This window comes from Felis catus, chromosome B2, assembly GCF_018350175.1.
Source record: "Felis catus isolate Fca126 chromosome B2, F.catus_Fca126_mat1.0, whole genome shotgun sequence".
Lineage (NCBI taxonomy): Eukaryota > Metazoa > Chordata > Mammalia > Carnivora > Felidae > Felis > Felis catus.
Genome location: NC_058372.1, coordinates 62,790,893 through 62,818,196, shown reverse-complemented (window position 1 = coordinate 62,818,196; position 27,304 = coordinate 62,790,893). Strand labels below are relative to the sequence as shown.

Here is a 27,304-nt window from a genome sequence, read left to right as displayed (position 1 = left end):
GTTAACATAATGTAAACATTTTATCAATTGTAAATGTAAACATTTTATCAATTGTAAGATAGCATAGTTTCCCACATTTTTATATTTCTAATATTAGGATGCATTTTATTTTTTCTTTAATTTTTTTAATGTTTATAATTTAATTTTGAGAGAGAGAGAGAAAGAGAGAGAGAACAAGCCAGGGACAGGCAGAGAGAGAGGGAGACACAGGATCTGAAACAGGCTCCAAGCTTTGAGATGTAGGCACAGAGCCCAATGCGGGGCTCAAACTCAGGAATCATGTGATTGTAACCTGAGCTGAAGTCAGATGCTTAACTGACTGAGCCACCCAGGTGTGTTTTATAAGTGATAGTACTTTAAAATTGCTATCAGCAAAATACCAGATCTCTCCTTGTTTTATGAACACTTTACGTTGATAATTCTAGTAAGATCAAGAAAGTAATAGCATCAAATGTTTTTGAGTCCATAAAATATGATGTTTTAGCTTTATGAGATTAAGGCTTAAAATTTAGCCTTGCATGGTTTGTGAATTAGTTAATAATATGCTTTGTTCATGTGTTATATAAAAGCAAGACATGAGTTTTAAGAAGATAGATGATTCTAATTTTATTGTTATTCATGAAAAGATTAATATACATTAAATTAAAATTATATTTGGTTCCACAGGACTTGCATTTTAACTAGTTCAAAACAGTTTTGGGGTGCCTAGGTGGCTCAGTCGGTTTAGCATCCGACTTTAGCTCAGGTCATGATCTCACAGCTTGTGAGTTTGAGCCCTGGGTCGGGCTCTGAGCTGACAGCTCAGAGCCTGATCCTGCTTTGGATTTTGTATCTCCCTCTCTCTCTGTCCCTCCCCTGCTCTCTCTCTCTCTCTCTCTCTCTCTTTCTCAAAAATAAACATTTAAAAAAATGAAGAAAAAAGAAAAAATGAAACAGTTGCGATAGGACCTGCATTATAACTGGAAAAATTAGTATTACTAACTAACATTTAAGAATATTCAAATTTGCATTGTATTTTATTGTATAATCTGGTATAATAATTTAAAAGTGTTACTCCTGCCTCTGACTTATTGGCCTTCCCTTAAATAATTTCCTAAGTCTAACTTGTTAACATAGAATTCTATATTGGTGCTTTGTTTGAATTTATTTTTTTGTGTTTGCTTTTTTCCCCCCTGCCACATGGGCAGGCCAGCTCCTTTCAAATTAAAGGGTGAAATAAACTCTCTAAGATTTTAGTTTTAGACTCTATGTTGAAAACTTAATTGAAAATTAAGAACAAAGAAACCAAGAGTATCAAGATGGAAGGGAGAGGAAGAAAAAGTCAAGGTCACTGGCTTTCCTGGGTAATGTTATTTTTTTCAAGGTCTGCCATTGAGAAAGTCTAGGATTTTTTTTTTGCCACCTTTTGAGCATGTAATATTTTGCTGCTTTCTTTTTAAGCTCAATTAGACAGTAGTTTTTCTGTTTAATTTTAAGAAGTGAAAGAAAGAAAATCTTAGTCCGAAAGATCTTCTGCAAATCAGTTTGTGAATAGCTTTTTAAAAACTCTTGTCTCCACTTGGAGTTGACACTTCAAAGATGAGGTAATACACATTGAATTTATTCCTTCAGAATGTATTAAGAAACCCAGTTTTTATATTTTTATATTGATTTTTTGAATATGAATGTTTGAATAGTATATATGTACACTTTTAACAGAGTTCTTATTCCTTTGCAGATGGTTTAGCTGCATTGTCATTTTCTATCAGTTCTCTGACCTTGATTGGAATGTTGGCAGCTATAACTTACACAGTAAGTGTAATGTTGATAATTGAGTTAAAATTAAAAAAATTACTTCATAAAGTAATACCTTAGTCATGTATTCAATTATATATTCCTCTTTAACATTTTAGTGCATTCTTCTTCATTTTCTTAAGTTTTCTTTACATAGAGGAAGGCAAACTTTTAACTACTTAGTCACAATCATTTTATCTGTGTTTCTGAAATTTAATATTTAGAAACAAATCTTATAACTTGTAAACCTTGAAGTTAGTTATATACTATCCAGTAATAGATTTAGTGATTTATAAGCATATTAGAACTCTTAACTGTAGATCAGTATCTATTATGGATGCAATAGATTCATCCTACTTGGGCATATAGGGATTTTAAAATTAGATATTTATAACTTAATATTTCTCTAGTGTATAGAATCTAATCTTATACTCAGAGAGAGTATTTTTTATTTTTCTTGGAGATGGTAAGGTCTGAGTTAATAGCTTGCCGGTCTTGTGTACAGACTACTCTTTGAGGGTTTTGCTCCAATTATAGAGGAAAAACCAGTAATAAATGCTTCTTATCTACCTCCTGAAAGAGAATGGTATAAGAAACTTTAAATTATCTAGAACCTTTTCAGATTAATGGAATTTATGTTTATAGCATTCTTAATTCTTGCAGAAATGGGAAATACTGGTTATGAAGAAAACATTTTTGGATATTGTTCCAATATGTCTTTCTTAGGCATGAAAGAAATGGGCTCTTAGTGTGATAGCAGAATCTAGTTTTGTTAGATAATCATTCAGGTGTCATGATTTAGAATAAAAGAAGTCTAAAATGCATGCATTTTAATATCTGTTAGGTGCTTATTTGGGTACTCTGTTTTATTCATTGCCATTTTTGTTTTTTTTTCATGTATCACTACATAAGGAATTTGTCATAATATTAGTGGGTAGTTATTCTTCCATCTCACAGAATATAGGGGTAGTATGTTATTCTCTTTTCAGAAGCAGTCACAGATTAACAACAAATTAAGAGTTAGACCTGGACTCAAATTGCCATTCTGTGCCTGACTCATTAAGGTCATTTTGCATTTGCTTTTTAACCTTCCTGGGTCAGTGCCTTTCCCAGTAAACGGGAATAGAAAAATGCCTCTTACATATTTTTGAAGGTCAAATGACTTTGAAAACTGTAGGAAAATGAGTATATAACAGTGGATAAAAGATTAGTCAGGAGAAACAAATGGAAAAAGAGGAAACCAATACATAAGATCAATATCAAGAACTGTGAAGGGGGGCTCCTGGGTGGTGCCGTCGGTTAAGCGTCCGACTTTAGCCAGGTCACGATCTCGCAGTCCGGGAGTTTGAGCCCCGCGTCAGGCTCTGGGCTGATGGCTCAGAGCCTGGAGCCTGTTTCCGATTCTGTGTCTCCCTTTCTCTCTGCCCCTCCCCCGTTCATGCTCTGTCTCTCTCTGTCCCAAAAATAAATAAACGTTGAAAAAAAATTTTTTTTAAAGAACTGTGAAGGGTCTAAAATTTTATCCTATTTGCAGCCTGCTACAGCTCTTTGGTTGTTGACTGAAGATGCAAGATTTCTGGGTCAAAGACAAAGACTTTTACTTACAGTAATAGCAGTAGCCTTAGGATTAGCAGTTTCTTGTGCTGGTTTCCTGAGTTCACTTCCCATGGGACAACGTTAAGTACACCAGATAGTACTTTCATGTAGAAGAGGAACTTTGAGCTTAGGGAACCCGAATCTTTATAATGGACAGTAAGCCTTTCTGCCCTTTGCTGTAGAGAAAGATGCTATCTTTGTTTTCCGAAGGCTGTTTTTCTATGTAAACATCATTGAAAAGATAGTATAGAAAAAAAATGAGCTTTAGTTGCAAGGTGTGCAGAAATGAGACCCAGGGAGGATTGTCTTCCAATAGTCAAATGGTAGATGCTATGAAGAAAAAATAAGGCAGTATAATGGGATAGACTATACTGGAGGCTGGTTCTGCTGTAAAAGTCAGGAGTGCCTTCTCTAATATTTAAACAGAGACCTGAGTAACCAGCCATGAGGAGGAGTTAAGTGCAAAAATCCTGAGGCAGATAAGTGTATGCTGTGTTCAGATAATAGCAGTGAGGCAAAGCCAGTGTGGCTGTAACTCAGTTAACAAGGGGAAGGATGACTGAAGTTTAGATGAGAAATGGCCAGAGACCATGTTATGTAGAGCCTTTTAGACCATGGTTAGGATTTTGAATTTTGTTTTGAGATTAGAAGCCATTGAAAAGTTATAAATGGAGAAGTAATAGGATCTAACATTTTAACACCATTGCTCTGGTGGATCTGAATTTCATAAGCTGTGGCAATGGTGAGTGTGTGAGTGGAAAAAATGTGTGAAGTTACTAAAATTCTTTAAAAGAGAGCTTCCCTCTAGGAACAATATTATTGTAAAGTAAATATTTTGAAGTAATATTTTATATTAGTCTAGCTGAAGCTGCAAAAATTATCATTTAAGCAATCAACTAAACCAAATAAAATAATCATACTAAGTTACGATATCCTTAGAAGAACTTTACTTTTCTAGAGTGCAGAAGGCTGGGCTGAGGACATTGATATAACATGGCCCATGCTGGGAACCTAAAAGACATAGACGGTATGCTGAATTGGTAGAGAGGGATCCCTTAAGTCCTAAGCCCAAGGGAGAGGGTCCAATGTAACAGCATAGTAAGATTAAACTACCTAGGACTTACATTTTTTCTTTAAGTAGAATAAGCAATAAAATACGATCCTTGGTGAAGAGTCGTAAATGTGGATACTGTCTGTGGGTCCCTTGAACTACTCTACTATCTAAATTTATTGATTCCTAAAGTGGGAATAATGTTTAATAAGATTTTGAGAATTTAAGCAGTTTACAGAGTCTTGGAATTTGTTGGCCCCTCAGTGGTCACTAGTAGCTCACACTGTTGAATGTTCACACTTTAGTGTGATTTAAACTGTAGTGTACTCCTCTTTTCCACATCTTGCAGTGAAAGTCAACCAGATGCTAATAGCAGTTGGGTCATGATCAGTGAGAATGTGGTTTATGTAAAGATGAGTAAGTCAAAGAGGTATTCAAAGTTCTGTGGTCGTTGCTTGGGGGGGGGGGGGGGATGGAGAGACAAACATCATTTAAATAGCACAAAATGGGGGCGCCTGGGTGGCGCAGTCGGTTAAGCGTCCGACTTCAGCCAGGTCACGATCTCGCGGTCCGTGAGTTCGAGCCCCGCGTCAGGCTCTGGGCTGACGGCTCAGAGCCTGGAGCCTGTTTCCGATTCTGTGTCTCCCTCTCTCTCTGCCCCTCCCCCGTTCATGCTCTGTCTCTCTTTGTCCCCAAAATAAATAAACGTTGAAAATAAATAAATAAATAAATAAATAAATAAATAAATAAATAAATGGCACAAAATGTGCTCAGAGCTCAGTGGAAGAATGTTTTGCTACCATACCAGTCTGGCCAGTTTTACTATCTAGTCTGTATTGAAGAGACCCTGTTTAAGGGGGTAGCATGGTGGTTGTAGCTGAGCGCTAGTCCCGAGTGAAAGTCTTTATGTAAAATCTGTTATCTGAACCATAGCTTCTCTGTCTGTAAAAATAGGCCATTAATACTCCATCTTTATTTAAAACTTGAGAGTTGAAAATTAACCTGTTTATAGATAGATGGTTTTATTATACAGAGGTGGTTAATAGTATTAATTATCATATTTGCTTACAGATATAAAGCTTTCTTCCAACTTGTTATGGAAAAGCTTGAGAATTGAGCTTTTCACATTGGTGGAGCATGGAAAGAGGGTACAGTACATATCCATGGGAAATAGAGGAGATTTAATTTTAATTAAAATACCCAAAGTGGGAAGTTAATATTTAGACTATTTTGACCCTGAGTGCGAAGAATTAATAAAGTCATGTCTGTTACAGACTATGTAACTGTTAGTATTGAGACCAGAGAAGTTTTTGTAATGTGTCAATAGAGTGTGATTTTTCTTACCTATACGTTATTGTTTAGTTTAGAAACTAGTTGATTATTTAAATTTTACCAAGATTATATCTATTCTGTGTCTTTAAGGAATAACCCAATAATTGGGCACTCAATTTTAGAAGAATATCAGACAACATATAGCTTGACTATTGTTTTCAGCTTAAATTGAAAAGAATCTGCTACTTTTCAAATAAAAAAAGGAAACCTTTAAAGACAAATATTTATGTGGATATTTTAATTTTTTTGGTGCCACCAAGTGGGGAAATGTTGAATATACTTTTCATACAAAATGTATCCTGTGGACCACTGAAAGTGCCTATAGAGGTGGTAACTACTGAACTTTCTATTATATACACATTGCAGTGAAAATCTGACCATGTCACATGTGTATATATGTATACACATGCACATACACACACACATATAACATTATGCTAATACATATATATTTAATATAAAATATAAAATATAAAATACTGGATTAAAGAAAGTAAAAATGATAAACTAAGGATTCAGAAATAGAAATAGAGCATTGGTTCTCAGTAATCTTTGAGGAGAGAAAGGCTCTTTAAAAGTCAAATTTCTCAGCTTTCCATGTGATACTGTTTCATTAAGTCTGTGCCACTGATTGTAAAATGTACTTTTACTTTACGTACCACTATGATGATCTCTGCCTATGCTTTTTATTATTTATAATTTTTGTTTTATATTTCATGAGGAGTTTTTTACATATGTAAGTACTTTTTTTTCACTTATATAAATACATTTAAAAAATCATATTCTTCATATATAATAAAAATATATATACATGAAATAAATTGAAAAGGTGTTTCTAAAACTTCACATTTGGAATCTGAGTCTTCTGAATCACTTTTTTGAATTGGTTATTCATGTCCATGTTTTACTATACAAGATTGTTTCTTGGGGCACCTGGGTAGCTCAGTTGGTTGAGAGTCTGACTCTTGGTTTAGGTTCAGGTCATGATCCCAGGGTCATGGGATCAAGCCCCATATTGGGCTCTGCACTGAGCATGGGGCTTGCTTAGATTCTCTCTCTCTCTCTCTCTCTCTCTCTCTCTCTCTCTCTCTCTCTCTCTATCTCTCTCCCTCTCTCTCTCTTTCTCCCTCTCTCTCTCTCTCTCTCCCTCTCTCTCTCTCTCTCTCCTTCTGCCCCTCACCCCAGCTCACACATGTGTGCTCTCTCTCAAATTAAAAAAAAAAAAAAATGTTTCTTTTGTCTTATCAAGAGAATTAGTAATGTAGCTTTTCTTGAAGCCTCCACTCTTATCCCTGAAATTTTCTTTGAAGGTGCTAACATACCCAATGTGTGTATAAACTGATTTTGTTGTTTCTTGTCTTGCCATATGAAGGGCAAATGGAAAATGGCTTTTACCTTGGGTATGTTGCTTTAAGCTCATAAAGCACTTGACTGTTGCTTTGCAAGAAAATACAGAATTATGCTCCTTGTTTCAATAAATATTTGCTTCACTGTTGGCTCCTTTGCTCTCTTTCTACACGTTAACTTTTTGTTTCAATGTCAAATCACAGCCCTATCTTAAAGATATTTTAAGTGGCAATTAAACTCAGTAGTGATAGCAAGAAGGCATGTAACTCTGATGAAGAAGTAACTATAAAGCAACCACCTGAGACCAAATTTGTGCCTGGGCTGGTAATGACAGCTATGTCATGACTTCTGTGTAGCCAGTGATTATAAGAGGCATCTGAATTTCACTAATGTTAAATGTGAGAAAATATATATGTATCTTAGAATCAATGAGTATTTAAAGGGGAAATCTTAACTGAGTATATGTTTAATGATTTGTTTCATTAGTCATAACAGCACACGTGTTCTTGAGTAATAGGTGTTACAAGTACATGTAAGACATTTATGCAGTCTACAGGCAGTACCTTTATAGTATTCCATGGATCACAGATTGGAAACTATCATTCCGGATATTAGAGATATATATATAGGGAAAAGTTGCTGTTCTAAACTGGGCGGTGTAAGAAGGTATTAGAAATGTTTTTAATTTGTATATATTCTTTTGAAAATTTTGGGTTTTAATATGGATGGTGCTTTATTTTTGGAACTTGAAACAAATAAAATTGGAGGCAATTATGACCAACCTGGAAGCATATTAAATGATACAATCTCTTTAGCCTTGTTGATTTTCTGGTAATTCACTAGAGGGCAGTAGTAAGCAATAAAAGTTTGTTTCTGAAACGGATAGCTTTTTAAATACATTTTTTCCAAAGAAGTCTGAGGTTAAGTTCAAAAAGACTATTTGAGAACCTAAGGTTGTATTGACTAAATGTTTCATGTCAATTTTATTAGAATCTAAATATTATGGTTACATTTCCTGATAATTGTTGAAACTTAAACATGCAATCTTCCTCCCCCCGCAAAAACTCTAAAAGGTAGGTAACCCCAAACAATGACAACTTTCTCTAATTGTTTTTTTCAGACAATTAAAAATTCATGAAAAGATGTATTCTGGTCCCCTGTTACCAAGGACATATCTTTATTTTCTTAGATTTTTGTGTTAAGCTATTTAGGAATTTAGTTCAGCTAGTCTAATAAATATGTAAATTCCATGTAAGGAATTAGGTTTGTGTGAACTAAGATTTATTTTTCAAACAATTTTTGGTTAAATATTAATAGAAAAAATTATTTTAGTAATTTGATAAATCTTTATTCTTAGAATAAAGGTAGGAAAAAGAATTGAGACCTAGTTTTTATAGATCAGATAGTCTCCTGTACTTGTTAGTAGTCTGGCTGATAAATCTGTGTTTATAAAAATTTTCTGAGTGATTCTGATTAGCCAAGTTTGGCCAATGTGCAATGTGTTTAGTGATGAAACAAATGTACAGACCAATCATGTTAACTACAGTGTTTTGTACTATAATAGAGTTATAAGCAAGGCACATTTCAAGTCAAGGCATATTTCTCAGACATGGTGTAATTAAGCTGAGGCCTGAAGGGCATTGAAATTTGCTAGAGAAGTAGAGATGATAAGTTGGGCATTCTAGATAAAGGCACTGCATGTGCCAAAGTGTGGAAGCTGGAAAAGCCTTTGTAAAACTGGAGTGTTTTAAGAATAGTGAACAATTCAGAGGTATGAGGCATGAGACACGCTGGTAGGGGTCATGAAGAGGTTTGTATGCCAGGATTAGATAATTACAAGACCAGTAATTCACAAGACCAGTCATTCTACCTATCATTGAAAAAAACAAAACAAAGCAAAATGAAACAAAACAATCTTACATGATATAGAAAAAAGTTGTACAACATAGAGTTGCTCTGGTTGAAGTAGCAGCAGGCCTGGCTACCTGCCTTCTTGTCTCCTGTAGTGGCCCTAAAGGCATCTACCCAGAATCCTAGGGTCTCCTCCTAGAGCCCTTTGAAAACTATTTTAATTCATCCTAGATATCTTAATGGAAGTTAATTAGAGGAGTGACATAATCTGATGTGGGTGCTAGAGATTACTTTGCAAGCAGTGTAGAAGTTAGGTTTATAGAAGTGAGACTAGTAGACTACAGATTCTTTCGAAAATAATATTGAATACTGAGGTTCTGTATTTAGGGATAAAATCCATTCAACAGAGAGTAACAAGCATTGGGGTAAAATAAGCTTGTTTGGAGGTGGTTGGGAGGACAGGGAATTTATTTGGGCATAAACTGTTTAGCAAAATATTTTTGCCTTGGAATTTGGTTGTAAAAAGCAACATAGACTTGGTGTTAAAACAATATGTGAATGCAGATGATTGGTAAATAATCATGGTAATACTGCTTATTCATCAGAGACTGAAAGTATTATGTTACTTTCTTCCCAATAATGTTTTGAAAATTTGTGGAACTACTAGAAGAAACAAATGGGTCAGATGGTAAAAGGCATAGGAAAGTCCTGTAAGGAAAGGTTAAAGAGCTGTGGTATACTTTGGCTCCTGTAGGCTTCTTAATTTACATTTTCAGTGTTTTAAGTATATATATAATATTTTATATTCTTTACTTTTTCTATTTTATCAAGGTCATTACAAGTATAAATTTGATAAGAATTTATTAATTGCAAAAAAATTACTCTAAATTATGTGTTCTTCTAATATGAAACAGAACCTTCTTCCTACTATCGGAACCTACTTCCTACTACCACTTTAGGAAGAAGGGGAGATGATAGGGAAATCATGAGAACATTAACTTTAAAATACTATATTTTAAGGTATTTCTCCCTTAGAAAATACAAGGATTTGAATATTGGGTAATAATTTTATATAATTATCTAGATACAATGTGTTATAGGTAGTTGGTATTACCTGATAGAACTAGTTGATTTCTGGGATTTTAGTATGTTCTTTGTATTCTCCCTTAATTAAAAATAAATAAATAAAATAAAACAAAACCAAACCATGGAGGGAGTTTAAAGATGGTGGCATAAGAAGACCCTGAACTCACCTTCTCCCATGGACACGATAAACTTACAGCTATATTTGGAACTAGATGAACAGCACCTCCACAACAAAAGACAAAAAAGACACATTCAGCAGTGTAGGAGAATCAAAGATATGGCCTCACCCAGGGGACCCCATCCCAGGTGATGCCACAATCAGGAGGGATCCCCCAAATAAGGAACTCTCCCTTGAGTAAAGAGATTGTGTCCCCTATCAGGCATACTGACCCTAGGGGCTGGCACTGGAGAGATATGCTACCCCCCCCCACCCCCCTGCCAAAAAAATCCTATCTGGTTTTGAAAATCAATGGGTAGGTTAAGAGAGGGAGAATCATAGAACTATAGGGAACAGAGATTTCTGCTCATAAGTGGTGTGTGCGTACACCTGCTCTCCCCAAGATCCAGCACAAAAGCAACAGATTGAAGAGTATTTATACTGTGAGAGAGAACCACTTAACTAATTTTAAGGTGGCTATGACAAAGGCAGGGACCTATAGGGACTTTATCTGGTGATGGAAGCATTGGTGGAGTCCATTTTTGGAATCTCATTCTAACTTGCTGATGACAGAGCAGATGTGTGCCATTTTTGTTATCCTTCCTGTAGCATGCTAGCACTAGAGTGCATACTCTGTCCACTTACCCCTTACCCTGGCTGGCAAGCACCCCGCACCACATAGCCCCCCAGCTGCAAAAGGGCCAGGCTAGTGTCCCCACTGTACTCAGTGATTAGACTGCACATGGGCCAGATGAGCACCATGATCTCCACTTTCCCCATGTAGCAGCCAAGCTGCAGGTGGTCCAAGTGGGTGCTGTAAGTCCTGCCCAACCTGTGCAGAGAACCAAGCTGCAGCTGGGCTGGTAGGGTGCGCTGAGCCCTGCCCTCACTGTGCAGCAGCCAAGCCACAACCCAGTTGGTCCAGCAACTTGAGTCCTACCTTCCTGTGCACCTGATAGGCTACAACTGGGCTGATGAGCACCTGAGCCCTGTTGTCCCCTAGCAGCAGCCAGGATGTAATTAGCTTCCAGAGGGACCTTAAGCCCCATCTAACCTGCATAGAGACTGGGTCATAACCATGATGGGCAAGCAGCTGGAACCCCACTCTTCCTGCACAGTGCTTGAGCCACAACTGGGTGGGATGAGTGATGTTTCCACACAGCAGTGCTGGCTCTGCCACATCTGGTGGGCATATGCAGCAAATAGAGTGGACATTCATATGAAGTGCCTGGCTCTGATGGCCAAGGGAGATTGGTCTCATGGCCCACATGAACCAGCTGTTACACAAGACCACTCTTTCAAGACTGAGGGAGGTAGCTATTTCACATAATACATATAGACATAGAAGCAAAATGAGATAGAAGAGTATGTCCCAAAGAATAAGGCACATCTACTTAAAACAAAACAAAAACTTTAATGAAATGGAGATAAGCAATTTACCTGATAAAGAATTCAGTAATGGTCCAAAAGATGCTTACTGATTTGGGGAGAAGAATGGATGAACACAGCAAGAACTTTAACAGAACTACAGAAAATATAAGAAGGTATCAAATAGAAGTTATAACTGAAATGAAAAATACACTAGAGGGGTTCAATAGCAGAAGGGATAAACAGAAGCATGAAATCAGTGAGCTTGTTGTACTATATTTACATTATTTTTGCAACTTTACCTTTGAACCATACATGTTATCTATTCTGTGAATAGTATTATACAGATGTAAATTTATATAACTGTTAATGTGAAATAAGAATTATGGGACAGTATAATCATGATTCACTCCTATGTACCATGTTCTTCCGTGACTATAATCCTTTACAACTGCTTACTCTGCAGTTGCTCTTTTTTTTTTTTTTTTTTTTTTTTAATTTTATAAAGAGAGAGCACATGCGAGTGGGGAGAAGGACAGAGAAAGAGAGAGGGAGAATCTTAAGCAGCCTCCACGCTCAGCATAGAGCCCAGCATGGGGCTTGATCCCACAACCATGAACTTGGTCATGACCTGAACTGACATCAAAGTCAGACGCTCAACTGATTGAGCCACTCAGGTGCCCTGGCAGTTGCTTTAAAGGATCTTTCCCCCTCAAAATTGTGTATAATTGTGTGTAAAATAGTGGTACTAAAAACACATTTTAATTTTGTTTCTTTTAGGCCTATGGCATGTCTGCATTACCTTTAAATCTGATAAAAGGCACTAGAAGTGCTGCTTATGAACGTTTAGAAAACACTGAAGACATTGAAGAAGTGGAGCAACACATTCAAACGATTAAATCAAAAGTAAGTTGGTATTTTATTGTAATTGGGAAGCATAAAAGTACATTGTCTTTGTGCTATTTTCTGATATGACTTAGACATTGGCAATTCCATATTTTTGACATTGTTTGAATTTTTTTTGCAACATATCCTTAAGAAACTATGTCCTTAGTTTTAAAATTTGTCTTCTGTGAAATGCAAAACATTGACAATTTGAGAATTTCTATCAGTGTTCAAACAACTAAAAAACAAAAATTCTTCTCCAGTATGAACAGGACCTTGCTTATCCCACATATACTGATTACATGTGTAACATCAGATTTTACTGTATCATTTATGTTCAAGTTGTACGTACTAGTGGAATAAGCTAAAAGTTACATGTAACCACTTGCCAATTAAATGTACTTCTAAAAACACAATGAAGTTTTTCTTTCTCTATCACCTTCAAGGAGCAGATAAATATTATCTATAGAGCATAGTAAAAAATGGAAAGTTTTCTGAATTATTCTACTAAACTAGCATAATCCTGATATAGAAACCAGATACTAATTGCACACAAAAAGGGATATATATATGTACTGATCTCTCTTGTGAACATAGAAGCAAATGTTATAAAGAAAATATTAGCAATTCAAACCTATGCTATAATAGAATATGTTGTAATTATCAGATTAGGTTTATCATAGAAATGCAAAGTCTGACACATTAGGAAAATCTATTAGAATAGTTTAATATGTTGATAAAGAATGAGAAATATTAGCATCTTAATAGATGCTAAAGAATATTTAGTAAAAGTCAATTTGTGGTTACGATTTATTTTTTATTTTTTTTAATTTTTTTTATTATTATTTTTTTTCAAACGTTTATTTATTTTTGGGACAGAGAGAGACAGAGCATGAACGGGGGAGGGGCAGAGAGAGAGGGAGACACAGAATCGGAAACAGGCTCCAGGCTCTGAGCCATCATCAGCCCAGAGCCCAATGCGGGGCTCGAACTCCCGGACCGCGAGATCGTGACCTGGCTGAAGTCGGACGCTTAACCGACTGCGCCACCCTGGCGCCCCTGTAGTTACGATTTAAAAAGAAGCCTTACCCACTTGTTGGGATGAGTACTGGGTGTTGGATGGAAGCCAATTTGATAATAAATTATATTTATAAACAAAAAAGAAGCCTTACCAAATTAGAAAAAAAGAAAGTACTTAGGAAAGGAAGCCTGTAACAAGCCTCATACTTAATGATAAATGAAACATTCCCATTCAGGACAGTGCAGTCAGTATCACTGTTGCTCGTTAGCATTTTTGTGGAGGTGCTAGTCAGGTAAGAAAGATTGCAGGTATAAACATTGGAATAAGAGAATGAAAACAAGGGAAATATCCTTTATTATTTGCAGATATCATCTACCAAGAAAATCTGACAGAATCAAAGAGTCAGGGTTAGGGTTAATTAACCCTGATTGTTTATTAATTAACCTTAATTAGGGCACCTGGTTGGCTCAGTCGGTTAAGCGCCCAACTTCACTCAGGTCATGATTTCACAGTTTGTGGGTTCAAGCCCTGTGTCAGGCTCTGTGCTGACAGCTTGCAGCCTGTTTTGGATTCTGTGTCTCCCTATCTCTGCCCCTCACCCACTCATGCCCCTCACCCACTCATCTCTGCCCCTCACCCACTCATGTTTTGTCTCTATTTCTCTCAAAAATAAACATTACAAAAAATTTAAAAAAATTAAGCTCAATTAATTATTAATCAAATTAATAGAACTAATAAGAGTTCATCAAAGTGCCTGGATACAAACATGCAGAAATCATGAACCACTTGGAGGATGTAATAGGAAATGATCTCATTCACAATAGCTGTAAACCATAAAATAATAAGAAACGTCAGAATTTTCCTGGTAGAAATTATAAAATTTATTGAAATACATAATAGAAGACTGAAATAAATGGAGAACTTCCTCAGTTCCTGATTGGAAAGATTCATTATTGTAGAGGTGACAGTTGTTCATAACTTTAGGTAGAAATTCAGTGCAATCATAGAAGACAAAAAATGAAATTTTCATAGACCCTCCTACCATAGAGTAAAACAATCCTGAATTCAAATCAAATACAAAACTTAAAAAACATTAGGAGAAAGTGAAAGTAAAGTTTTTTCTTCGTGTATAGAAAACCTTTCTAAACGAGGCACACAAAAATCCCAAATGCTGATTGAGACATTGGTGAGTTTTACATTTTTATGTTCTAAAATTTATGTACCCAAAAAGTACCACCAAAAAGGAAGTTAAGGAACCAGCAAAAAAAGTGTGAGGAAATAATCTGCAGTATAGGTTATGTATAAAGAACATCTTCCAGTCAGTAAGAAAAAAGGACAAGCGTTACATAGAAATATTGAACAAAAGACCCAAATAGCATTTACTGAAGGAAAAACTATCCAGTGAAAGTTATAAAATGATGCTTCAGCTCTTTAGTAGTAAGTAGGTTGACCAAGTATCCTAGTTCACCTAGGACCTGAGAGATTTTCCAGAACATGGAACTTGCAGTACAGAGACCAGGATGGTTGGTCACCTTCATAATCAGAGATGTGCTAATTAGAAGTACTCCTTATATATATTTATTTTTTTATCTTTTAGAAATCTTTAACATTTTCACCTCTGTCAGGTATTAATGAGATTTGGGGCATAGATACACTGTTTGTGGGAATGTAAAGTCTACAGCTTTTAAAGAAAATTATGTGATATGATATGTACCTATACAAACAAACACACCTGTTAGTAAAGTTTAATCCAGCAGCTGATGTCTAGGAAAGTATCCTACTTCATTATATAAGGATGTTCATGCACACTGTTAATGCACACCCTCCCCTTCCAAAAGAAAACAGTCTTAAGTGTTCAAAAATAAAGTATTTATTAAGGTACCATGGTATAATGTGGTGTGGAGTGATGAAAAAGAATGAGGTAGATTATCAAATCAGTCTCTCAGTTCAAATTCTAGCTCTCCTTATCATGCATATTATAATATCTGTGAGCCTTATTTTCCTCGTCTAGTAAATGGGTATACTAGTACTACCAACTTCAAAATTTTGTTCTGAAGATTTAAGGAGAATAAACGTAAGGGAACAGATAAGTTTTAGGCACAAGAAATGTGCTCAAGAAATGTTAGCTATTACATATAACAAAAACCATATGTATATTAACATATATGAATGCATATAAATCCATAGAAAATGTGTGTAAGGATACTGATTTACTTAATGGTGATAACTAGGAAAGGGCAGTAGTACTTGATGACAGTGTGAAGGGAAGCTTTCTTTCACATTTTACTTTTTTTTGAACAAAGGCTATGTGTTCATATACTTTTTATGTATATTTTTTCCAGATGAGATAATTAGTTGCCGAGTTTCTTTAAATATATACTTTTTAACGTTTATTCACTTTTTGAGAGACAGAGACAGAGTGCGAGCAGAGCAGGGGCAGAGAGAAAGGGAGACACAGAATCCGAAGCAGGCTCCAGGCCCTGAGCTCTCAGTACAGAACCCGACGTGGGGCTCAAACTCACAAACCAGGAGATCATGACCTGAGCCACCCACGCATCCCGCTGAGTTTCTATCCTGGTGTTTGTTTCTTTAACCAATATTCTTCTTATATTGGTTTGGTCAATAGGCAAAGCAGAATGGACTTCTTTTACTCCACTGAAATATTCACCAAATAGGCAGATAACTTGGATTTATTTTCAGTGGACCCTTAAATCAGTTTACTAATTTTATTTTTTTTTTCTGAAATAGTGAAAGCCAGCTGTTAAATAAAACTACTTTATTGCTGGTGTCCTTTGGATAATAGAATGGCAGTTTTGAGAAAAACTGAATATTTAAAGTACAAAGTACCAAACCTTTCTCATACCATACACTTGAAGTATTATTGCCTGGATCTGTCTTCTAGAAGGGAGTGTTTGTTTTACTCCTTTGTCCTTCTGAAAATACCTTTCTCCCAGGTTCCTTTTATTGAGGATACAATTTGATAGTACATATGGTATTTGACTTAAAGGAGTGAAGATAATTAAATATAGCTTCAGGTATGTCAACTATGGTCCCTGTTTGGGTAGCACCAGCATCTCCTGGGACTTTGGTAGAAATGCAAATTTTAGGCCCCACCCAAGACCAACTAAATTTTATTCATAGGGTCTAGAAATCTGTTGTGCTTAACAAACTTTTCAGGTAATTATGCATGATAAAGTTTGAGAAGCAATATGGTAAGGTATGGAAGAGGATGGCTCGGTCTAGAAGAGCATGGCAGTGCCATTATGTAAAGAGATCTTTATAACTGTGTAAATTTCTTTATTAAAGGATATTTGAGTGTTGTCTTCATTATTTTGATGATTTCAGATGAGCCTGCACTGGGATACGCTAGAGAGCAATTTTGTTGTGTCTTAAGAACCTACTTAAACCTAAGTAGGGATATTAATATTTTAATATCTGATGTCTTTATACTTTAAAAATGTAGTTCCATGTAAATATGTTTCTTGTTGCTTCCAATAAAAACAAGTTTACATTTCACCTTTTTGTATATTCAGCAGTTGTCATATTACTGTAGTTTATTATTGTACCTAATTGAAGACACTTAGGGCCAGGAGAATTCAAGTGGGAAAGTGTTATCTTCGAGACCATGGAAAAGGTACTGCTCATGGTTACAGTAAGCATCACATAAACATAGATCGATGGGAGTTTTCCTTCAGTAGGTTGGCTAAAGAAAACATGATTCATTTTGCAAAAGTACTTGGAGAATAAGAAAGTGCAAGTTCTCAGCAGTTCTAAAAACCTCTGCATAGCACATACTAGTATTGCATCTCTCTGCTGATATTTGAAACCTGCGCTGACCAAAGGGAGAGAAGGGGTAGGACCAAACATATTAAGGAATAGAAGGAGGAGCTTGGAGGTTAGGGAGAATAATTGAGCAAATTGAATAAAGTACCATATAAAAAGGTATTTTTAAAGATATTTATGTCTCTCCACGTTACTTGACTATGTATGTGGAAAATAGGGATCAAGAAGTTCAGTATTAAATGTATATACATCTGCATTTTGATATTGACCTTGGTTCAGAGATGCGTGTTGTCACCTAGTTGCTGTATTTTTCAGTTTGTAAATTTGCCTGAGGAATATCCAACCTAAAAAAAGCTTTTGTTGCATGATTTTCTAAATTTGATGGATACTTTACTAAGACCTTAATGGTAAAAAACTGTTTTATTTTGGTCTGTTATTTGTAGAGCAAGGATGGTCGACCTTTGCCATCAAGGGATAAACGCGCCTTAAAACAATTTGAAGAAAGGTTACGAACACTTAGGAAAAGAGAGAGGCACTTAGAATTCATTGAAAACAGCTGGTGGACAAAATTTTGTGGTGCTCTGCGTCCCCTGAAGGTAAATGGAGTTTTCAGAAATTATGTTGTCACTCTTCAGTTTATGTAGACCTCTCAGAATGACTTCTCTTTGTAAGGCATTATAGCATGATACTTATGAGGATGAATTTTGAAGTTAAACTGGTTTTGAATCATAGCTCTGTCATTTGGTAGTTTGGGCAAGTTACACACCTCTCTGAACTTCATTTACTCATGTGTAAAACAAGTATTGTAACAGAGGTGTTGGGAAATTTAAATTAAAATATAGGTAAGTAATGTGTGTTGCCAGCACATTTTTGAAAATTTGTACTTTTTTTTAATGCTTGCTTATTTTTGAGAGACAGCATGAGTGGGGGAGGGGCAGAGAGTGAGGGAGAGAAAGAGAATCTCAAGCAGACTCTGCGCTGTCAGCCCAGAGTCTTGACGCTGGGCTTGATCTCATAAACTGTGAAATCATGATCTGAGCCAAAATAAAGAATCAGACCCTCAACTAACTGAGCCATCCACATGCTGCACAAGTTTGTACTTTTCTATAAATAGGAAAACTGGGACCCACTTTAGAACTCAGGTACCCTAACTGAAATTAATAGAATTTGCTTCCTTGTTAGGTGGTATGTTTCTGAAAGTATATAAAAAGGTATTATTCAGGGCAGAAAACCATTAATTTCTTTCTTTCTTTCTTTTCTTTTTTGAAACGATCATTTGCTAGCCTTGATTTCTTCAGATTGGATAGTGGTACCTACACTTAAGGACCTAGATTGAACTAAGGTCATAATAATACAACTCTGAGTCTAAAAAGTGTCTAGAACTGCTGGCAACAGACTTCTTTATTGTCCATTCTGTATCTGGCATTTCAAACACCTGAACTTTGTATAGAACAGTATGCAGGTTGTAATTTACAAAGTGCAGCGAATAGACTGGTATAAAGAATGTTAGGCAAGATGAGGCTATAAAGTGGGTTTTACCTAAGTTTAAAAAAAATGTTTTAGAGAGCCCCATGAAAGGATTAGTTAGGTTGAGTTCTGCTTTATCTTTCTCTTATAATTAGAAAGGAAATACGGAAATGCACTGACTGCTCATCCTAAAAATCTCCTTTTTGGAAGAGTTTTTCAAAATTATATCATAATCAGATCTATTGTGTATTACTTTTTTTTTTTTAATGTTTATTTATTTTTGAGAGACAGAGCGTGAGCAGGGGAGGGGCAGAGAAGGGGAGACACAGAACCTGAAGCAGGTTCCAGGCTCTGAGCTGTTGCACAGAGCCTGATGCAGGACTCAAACTCGCAAACCATAAGATCATGACCTGAGCTGGAGTTGGACACTTAACAGACTGAGCCACCCAGGCACCCCTATTGTGTATTTTTAAACCTTCTGTTAGAATCAATTTTGTTAAAGACTCACCACTCTTTTTTTGCAAGGTGATTGTCTTAGTAATACCAAAGGTATGCTAAAACCCTCCTCAACCTTATCTTCTTCTTTTTTTTTTTTTCTCCTCAACCTTATCTTAATTCTAAATTTTTTATATGGCTTCTTTATAAATATTTATAACCTGGTCTCTAACATTAGCTGCCTTGATTTAAACATGCTCTGTCCTATTTCACTGAACCTAGTTTAGAGGGATTTTTAAATCAACTTTATTAAGTGCACAGATTGATTTTGCCAACTATGTAGATATAGAAGACCCACATCACTTCAAAAACTACCCCATGTCTTCCCGTCTCCCACTGAACTCAGACCCCAGATGACCGTTGATGTCCTTCTGTCATTATGGTTTAGTTTTATGTGTTGTATTATTTCATATAAACGGAATAGAGTGTAGTATAATCCTTTTTCTGGCTTCTTTGGTGCAACAAAATGTTTTCGAGATTTGTCTATGTTGCATTTTTTTTTTTTTTCAGTAGTTCATTCTGTTTTATTGCTGGGTAGTATCCTGATTGGTGTCTATGTTACAGTTGGTTTATCCACTCACCTTTTAGTGGAGATTTGAGTTATTCCCAGTTGGAGATTATTATGAATAATGCTCATGTAAACATCTGTTGTAGATGTGTTTTCATTTCATTCATTTTTCTTGGGTAAATAAGAGTAGAATTTCTGGGTCTAATGTTTAATGTATGTTTAACTTTCTAAGAAAGTACCAAAGTATTTTCCAAAGTGGTTGTACCATTTTTTATTCCCACAGCAATGTGAGATTTCAGATTGCTTCATATCCTTGTCAGCTCTTATATTGTAACTGTTTGTAATAGTTATTCTGATGGCTGTATAGTAATATTTTATTGTGGTTTTGATTTGCATTTCCTTGGTGACTAATGATATTGAGCACTTTTTGTATTCTTATTGGCCATTTGTGTATTTTCTCTAAGAGTTTTTTAAGTGTATTTGTTTATTTTGAGAGAGAGAGAGACAGTGTGCGTGTGGGGGAGAGGGAGAGAGAGATCCGCAAGCAGACTCTGTGCTGACAGCCTGGAGCCCAACAAGGGGCTTGAACTCATGAACCGGGAGATCATGACCTGAGCCAAAACTGAGAGTCAGCTGCGTAGCCGACTGAGCCACCCAGGCACCCCTGTATATTTGCTCTAAAATGCCTGTTTAAATCTTTTGCCCATTTTTAAATTTAAGTTTTTGTTTGATGAGTGAGCTACGAATTCTTTATGTGTCCTGGATTAAATACTTTGTCAAATATATGTATTGTGAATGTTGTCTCTTTTTATGGCTTGCCTTTATGTTTTCTTAGCACTGTCATTCAAAGAGATGTTCCTTAAGTTTTTATAGCAATCATTTTCTCATATGTTTTCTTTTGGAAATTTTACAGTTCAACTCACATTTTAGGTTTGTCGTCATTTTTAAGTTAATTTTATGGGATGGTATAACTTAAGGGCTTCTTCTCCATGTGGAGATGCAGTTGTTTCAGCAACATTTTCTTGTCAAGACTGTTCTTTGCTCGTTGACTTTCCTTGGTACCTTTTGCCAAATCAATTGATCATGTGCATATGTGGGTCTATTTCTGGACTTTTTCTTTTGCTCCATTGATTTATATGTCCTTATGCTAAAACTTGATTATTGGTGTGTTATATAATCAGTCGTAAAATCAAGTAGTCTAAATTCTTCAGTTTTGTTTTTCTTTTCAATATTGTTTTAGCTATGCTAGATCCTTCACATTTCAATATAAATTTTAGAATTAACTTAGAATATTACAAAACACCCACTGGGATTTCTAGTGGGATTACTTTGAATCTGTAGGCAAATTTGGGGACACTTGATATTGTAAACTGAACCAGATGAGAGTTCATCCATCTGATGCACAGCAAGCAAATAAAAACTTGATACCAGCCTATTGCAAGAAAGGCTGTTTATTGGTGTGGCACCACCCAGGATAACAGGGAGCTAATGCTTCACAGTCCTGAACTCTCCCAGTGGCTTACAAGTGAGGGTGTTTTTTTTTGTTTTGTTTTTTAACTTTAGAGCACGAGAGTGCAAGTGTGAGCAGGGGAGGGGCAGAAGGTGAGAGAGAGAGAGAGAGAGAGAGAGAGAGAGAGAGAGAAGGAAAGAGAGTGAGACACAGAGAGAATTTTAAGTAGGCTCCACTCAGCATGGAGTCCAACTTGGTGCTTGATCCCATGACCCCGAGATCGTAACCTGAGCTGAAATCAAGATTCAGTGGTCAGCTGACTGAGCCACCCAGGCGCCCTGACAAACGAGGGTTTTTAAAGGCAACTTTTGGGGCAAAAGCCCTCCTGAGAAGGTGAACCCCACTGATTGGAGGCCCGGAAGGTCATGTTAGCAGGTGCTCTGGTGTTGCTTTTTCTGGTCTCCTGGAAGTCTTTTCCATTTCAAGAGACTTGGAATCTGAAAAATGCTTTTACTCTTTATGTTAGAGATTTCATTAGATACATTTGGTGATTATATCTTTGTTTATAAGCTAGTGGAGTTGCATTTCTGCAGGTTCCCTGGCCAGTCCAGCCTTGCCTGGGGATGATACAACCTTTAGTGCTCATTCTTTCATCTGAGCTGACAAGATGGATGCCGGCTTATATTTTAATACTGAACCTGCCAATTCATGGACGTGAGAGCTTTCCATTTATTTATGATATCTTCAATTTCTCTTTGCAACATTTTGTAGTGGTCAATGTAGAGGTCTTGAAAATATTTTGATAAATTTACCTATATCTTTATATTTCTGTTCCCCCAAAATTTGTATGTTGAAATCCTCATCTCCAATGTGATGGTATTTGGAGGTGGGGGCTTTGGGAGCTGATTAAGTCATGAGGGTTGAGAGCTTATGAATGGGATTAATGCCCTAATAAAAGAGACCCCAGAGGGCTCTCTCACCCCCTTCTCCATGTGAGAAGACAGAAGATTTTATGATTTTGTTTACCTTCAATCCTGAATTATTGGCTTCTCTTAGTATGTAGAAATTTGTTTTTGTGCATTGACCTTATATCATGCAACCTGGCTAAATTTTTACTTCTAGTAGCTTTATTATAGTTTCCTAAGGAATTTTTATGTACATGAACATGTTAGATGCTTAAAGACAGTTTTATTTCTTCCTTTCCAGTGTAAGAGTCCCAATTGCTTTTTTTTTTCTTCCCATTATTGCACTGGCCCAAACCTCCTGTACAATCGGTTTACCACTTATTCTTTTTGTTATATGACTGTATTATTCTTGAATATGGATCTAAATTCTTACCTTTCTTTCATTTTCTGGGCCTACGTTAAGAATAAGAGGAATAATTAGGAACAGTGAGGAATGAAAATAGGCATGCCTGAAGGAAAACTCTGGGGATACAAACTTAAATTGTTATATAATTGAGGGTTTAACATGATTGTGACGGGATAAATACTGCTTTTTTTTACTCAAATGAAATATAAAAATTATTATCACTTCTGTGTTTGTGCATAGTTGATATAGTTCATAAAGTGGAAGATACATGCTCTTAGTGCTTCTTAAATATTAGCATCTAAGTAGTCCTAGTGGAAGAAGGTAGAGACAGGTCCACTCATCCCTCTGCACTGCTCCCTACCTGCCGGAGGTGACTTACAATCCATGAGACTCTCCTGATAGAAAATTCCTTTGAAGTTATGTTCTATCTCAAACTTTTGTGCTAATATTGCCTTTTAATCTGTATTCTGATCCATGTTTCTTTTATTAGAAAATGTATTGGAGGGGCGCCTGGGTGGCTCAGTTGGTTAAGCGTCCGACTTTGGCCCAGGTCATGATCTCACGTCCGTGAGTTCAAGCCCCGCATCGGGCTCTGTGCTGACAGTGCAGAGCCTGGAGCCTGTTTCAGATTCTGTGTCTCCCTCTCTCTCTCTGACCCTCCCCCGTTCATGCTCTGTCTCTCTCTGTCTCAAAAATAAATAAACGTTAAAAAAAAAAATTAAAAAAAAGAAAATGTATTGGATTTAAATTTTCGCAAATGGAAAAATTCAGTTCTACGATTCTATAGGTTTTTTTTATGACAAAATATTATAATTTTTTTTTCATAAGAGTAAATCCTCATGAGAAACCTAATGATCTTGTGGTTTCACATTGCTCTGCATTCTTAGGGTATGCATACCTCATTTCAGAGGCATGGACTTTGCTGTTGCATACACTTGGTTTTGAGTCCTTGCTCTGATCCTAACCAGCTGTCCAAACTCTGTTCCTTCACCTTTCTAAACCTTAACTTTTCTCACCTTAACTTAACTCACTAATGGAGTTATATACTTACCTTATTTTTGTTGTGAGAATTAAAAAAAATAATGTATGTAGTGTTAATGCCTTTTGATGTAAATAGCTCAGGAGATTGCAGCTGCTATTGTTATAGGTTTATATTTAAAATTTTTCAACTTCTTAAATGCTGCCATAGAACTCAAGGGAAAATACCCGTTTTATGTTGTAGACATTTATAAAACTAAGCATCTAATTAGAATAAATTAATGGCTTCTTAAAACAACTTTCAGAAATAATACTGAACACATTTCTAAGAATCCAGTCTGATGTTCGTTAACTACCTGACAGCATGCTTCGAGCTTGTATAGCTAATTGGCCTGGGTAACCTATGGATTCATTAGGTTTTAAATCCAACTTTTGGTTTTACTATATATATATACCTTATATACATACCTCTTGTATTTACATAGAAAGTTATAAATACATGTTCATAATTATATCACAGATTTTTTAAGACTTTTTAAAAATTGTGGTAAAATGTATATAAAATTTACCATTTTAACCATTTGTAAGTGTGCATTCCGTGATACTAAGCATGGAACATTCGCCACATTATGTAACAATCACCATTATTCATTTCCAGAACTTTTTTTCATCTCAGAAACACCATACCCATTAAACAAGAATAACTCCCCATTCCACACCCACCCCCAGCCCATATCCCCTGAGGACCTCTGTCCTGCTGTCTCTGCCTGTTCTAGGTACATCATATAAGTGGAATTATTACTGTGTTTGTTTGTGTATGGCTTATTTCAAATTACATAATATCTTCAAGATTTATCCATGTTGTAGATGTATCAAAACGTCATTTCTTTTTAAGACTGAATAACATTCCGTTGTGTATGTATTCTACATTTTGCTTATCTATCTGTTGGTGCACATTTGGGTTGTTTCCAACTTTTGACTATTGTGAATAACACTACTGCGGTAATTGGTGTTCAAGTACCTGTTTGAGTCTCTGCTTTCGGTTATTTTGAGTATATACTTAGAAATGGAATTACTGGATGACATTTCTGTTTTGTGTTTAGTTTTTTGAGGAACCTACAAACTTTTTTTTCACAGCGACTGTACCATTTTATATTTCCACCAGAAATGCACAAGGGTTCTAATTTCTTTCCATCTTTGCAAACACTTATTTTCTGTTGTTTTGATAATAACCAACCTAATGGTTTTGGAGTGATACCTTGTGGTGGCTTTGATTTGCATTTCCCTAATAATTAGTGATCTTGAGCATCTTTTGATTTCATTATGGCTATTTGTATATTATTTTCTTTGGAGAAGTGTTCACTCAAGTGTTCACTCAAGTCTTTTGTCTGTTTTTAAATTGTTTATGTTTTATTGTTGTCAACTTGTAAGGGATTTTTTTTTTTTAGTAGTCTGAATATTAATCCCTTATCAGATATAGGATTTGGAAATACTATCTCCCAACCTTGGTTTGTCTTTTCACTATGTTGATAGTGTCCTTGATACACTAAAGTTTTTAATTTTGATGAAGTCCAATTTTTTTAATATTTGTTGCTGTTGTGGCCTGTGCTTCTGTGTCATATCCAAAAAATAATTGCCAAGTCCAGTGCCATGAAGATGTTTCCCCCTTTTTATCCCTAGAAGTTTAATAGTTTCAGCTCTTAGGTTTAAGTCTTTTTAATTATATTGAGTTAACTTTTTTATATGATTAAGGTTAAGGGTCCAATTTCATTCTTTTGCATTTGGATGCCCTTGACCCAGCACTATTTATTGAAAAGACTGACCTTTTGGTCTTGACACCATCGTCAAAAATCGATGGATCATATATGGGAGAGTTCATTTCTGGGGTCTATTACATTGGTTATATATCTGTCTTTATGACAGTACAAAGCTATTTTGATTATTGTAGCTTTGTAGTAAGTTTTGAAATCAGGAAATGCGAGTCTTGTAACTTTTTCTTTTGTAAGATTGTTTTGGCTATTTGGGGTTTTTTGAAATTTCATAGGAGTTTTAGAATGGGTTTTTCTGTTTCTGCAAAAAAAAAAAACCCAGAAAATAAACAAAAAAAAAATTGTAATTTTGATAGAGATTGCATTGATTTTGTAGATCACTTTTAGTAGTATTGTTATTTTAATAATACTAAGTCGTGAAGTCCATGAACATGGCATGTCTTTACATTTATTTATGTCTACTTGAATTTCTTTGAGCAGTGTTTTGTAGTTTTCAGTGGATAAGTCTTTTGTCTCATTGTTTAAGTTTATTCCTAAGCATTTTATTATTTTTGTTTTATTCTGTTTATTTGAATCAGACACATAATAAAGAACTATTAAAATTTATATTTCTACTTGTCCCACTAATCTCCTAACCCCCCAACACATACACAAACACAACTAAAATTCATAAGGTAAACAAACAATGAAAAATAGTTTTATCATACATAGACAGTGCTTAGTTGTTTTGAAGGTGTGTGGGAATATTTTAATTTTTTTAACTAATATTTTTGTCATCCCAGGAGCCTCTAGAATTTACTACAACTATGTTTAAAGATGTAGCAGATTTCCTTTCTAAGAATAATATTTAAAGCATGTATGTTTTTATTGTTTGTTTTAGGTCATACTATTTAGGTATGTCTAAAGAAAAAGACTGGCACTTTTTAACTTTAAAGGAGGCTTTTACTGGATGTATAAATGTGCATTTCAAATTTTACTTGATCACTATTTGAGAGAGATTTTTTGGGGGGGTTTTAATGTAGATGCTTCTTAGAGTAATAGTAATTGTATATTCGAGTTTCTGGAACCTACAGTATCTTTTGTAGATTCCCAGTAACTTTATGGTTTGGATATTGTAGTTCATATAAAGAATAAACCCACTTGTAAGTGACCTAATCCATCTTTACATTGGTATAATAATGAAACTCCAGTGCATAGAAAAGCTTGGAGTGGGTCTTAAAAAATCAATGACTGATCTTTTTTTTGTGTTTGTGTTTAAGAAGACCTGCTTAACATATATGGTTGATTCATTAACATTGAACTGTAGATGTAAGATCAACATCAGTATTACTTCTGTCTGAACAAAGCTTACCTAACACAAGTATATCCTCAGTAATCATAGCCTTCTTAAGTCTTAGGAACACTAGAGAGCACTTCAGCACTATGCTGGGGGCTCTTTGAAAGAGCAAAATTACCAACACAAAAGCACAAAACAAACAATGTAATGCTAACTAGACCACTTACTGGATACTTGTTTACAGTATGAGAGCTGAAACAAGAAAGGGTGTACCCTTGTTCAACCTTAGCTGGGAATTTGCACATCAGGTGACTTAGATTTTTCATTACCCTGCACATATCCCAGAAGACCACGTAAGTGCCCGAAGTATTGATTTTAAGGTTATAAATAAATTTTAGTGGGTAGATGCATTTGCAAATACAGAATCTGCAAATGAGAATCAACTGTACCTCTAAGTAAAAACAAAAAGAAATCTCCCAATCTAGCAAGTCTTCCCTCCAGCGCTTCTTGCAAAACTTTGTGTTTAAACAAAGATAGTCAGTCTGGGGAAAATTGCATGGGAGAAAAGGGGAAATTTGGAGGTGGGCCTAAGATTGATCTGAAAGCCCCTTAAAGTTAAATGAAATAAGCTGGTCACAAAAAGATAAATACTGTGTAATTCCACTTATATGAGATATCCAGAGTAGTCACATTCATGAAAACAGAAAGTAGAATGGTGGCCTCCATTGGAAAGAAAGAGATATGGGGAGTTGTTGTTTAATGGGTACAGAGTTTCAGTTTTGCCAGATACAAACAATTCT

General features: G+C 35.6%; 1 protein-coding gene across 2 annotated transcripts in view; it reads left to right on the top strand.

Annotated features, from left to right (window-relative positions):
* Positions 1 to 27,304, top strand: part of LMBRD1 (LMBR1 domain containing 1) — a 113,928-nt gene that overhangs the window by 43,596 nt on the left and 43,028 nt on the right. For both annotated transcript variants that reach the window (XM_023254088.2, XM_045057716.1), the window contains exons 7-9: positions 1,718 to 1,791; positions 12,342 to 12,467; positions 17,694 to 17,846. In XM_023254088.2, the coding sequence (XP_023109856.1) occupies positions 1,718 to 1,791; positions 12,342 to 12,467; positions 17,694 to 17,846 (353 nt within the window). The remainder of the gene's footprint in view (positions 1 to 1,717; positions 1,792 to 12,341; positions 12,468 to 17,693; positions 17,847 to 27,304) is intronic.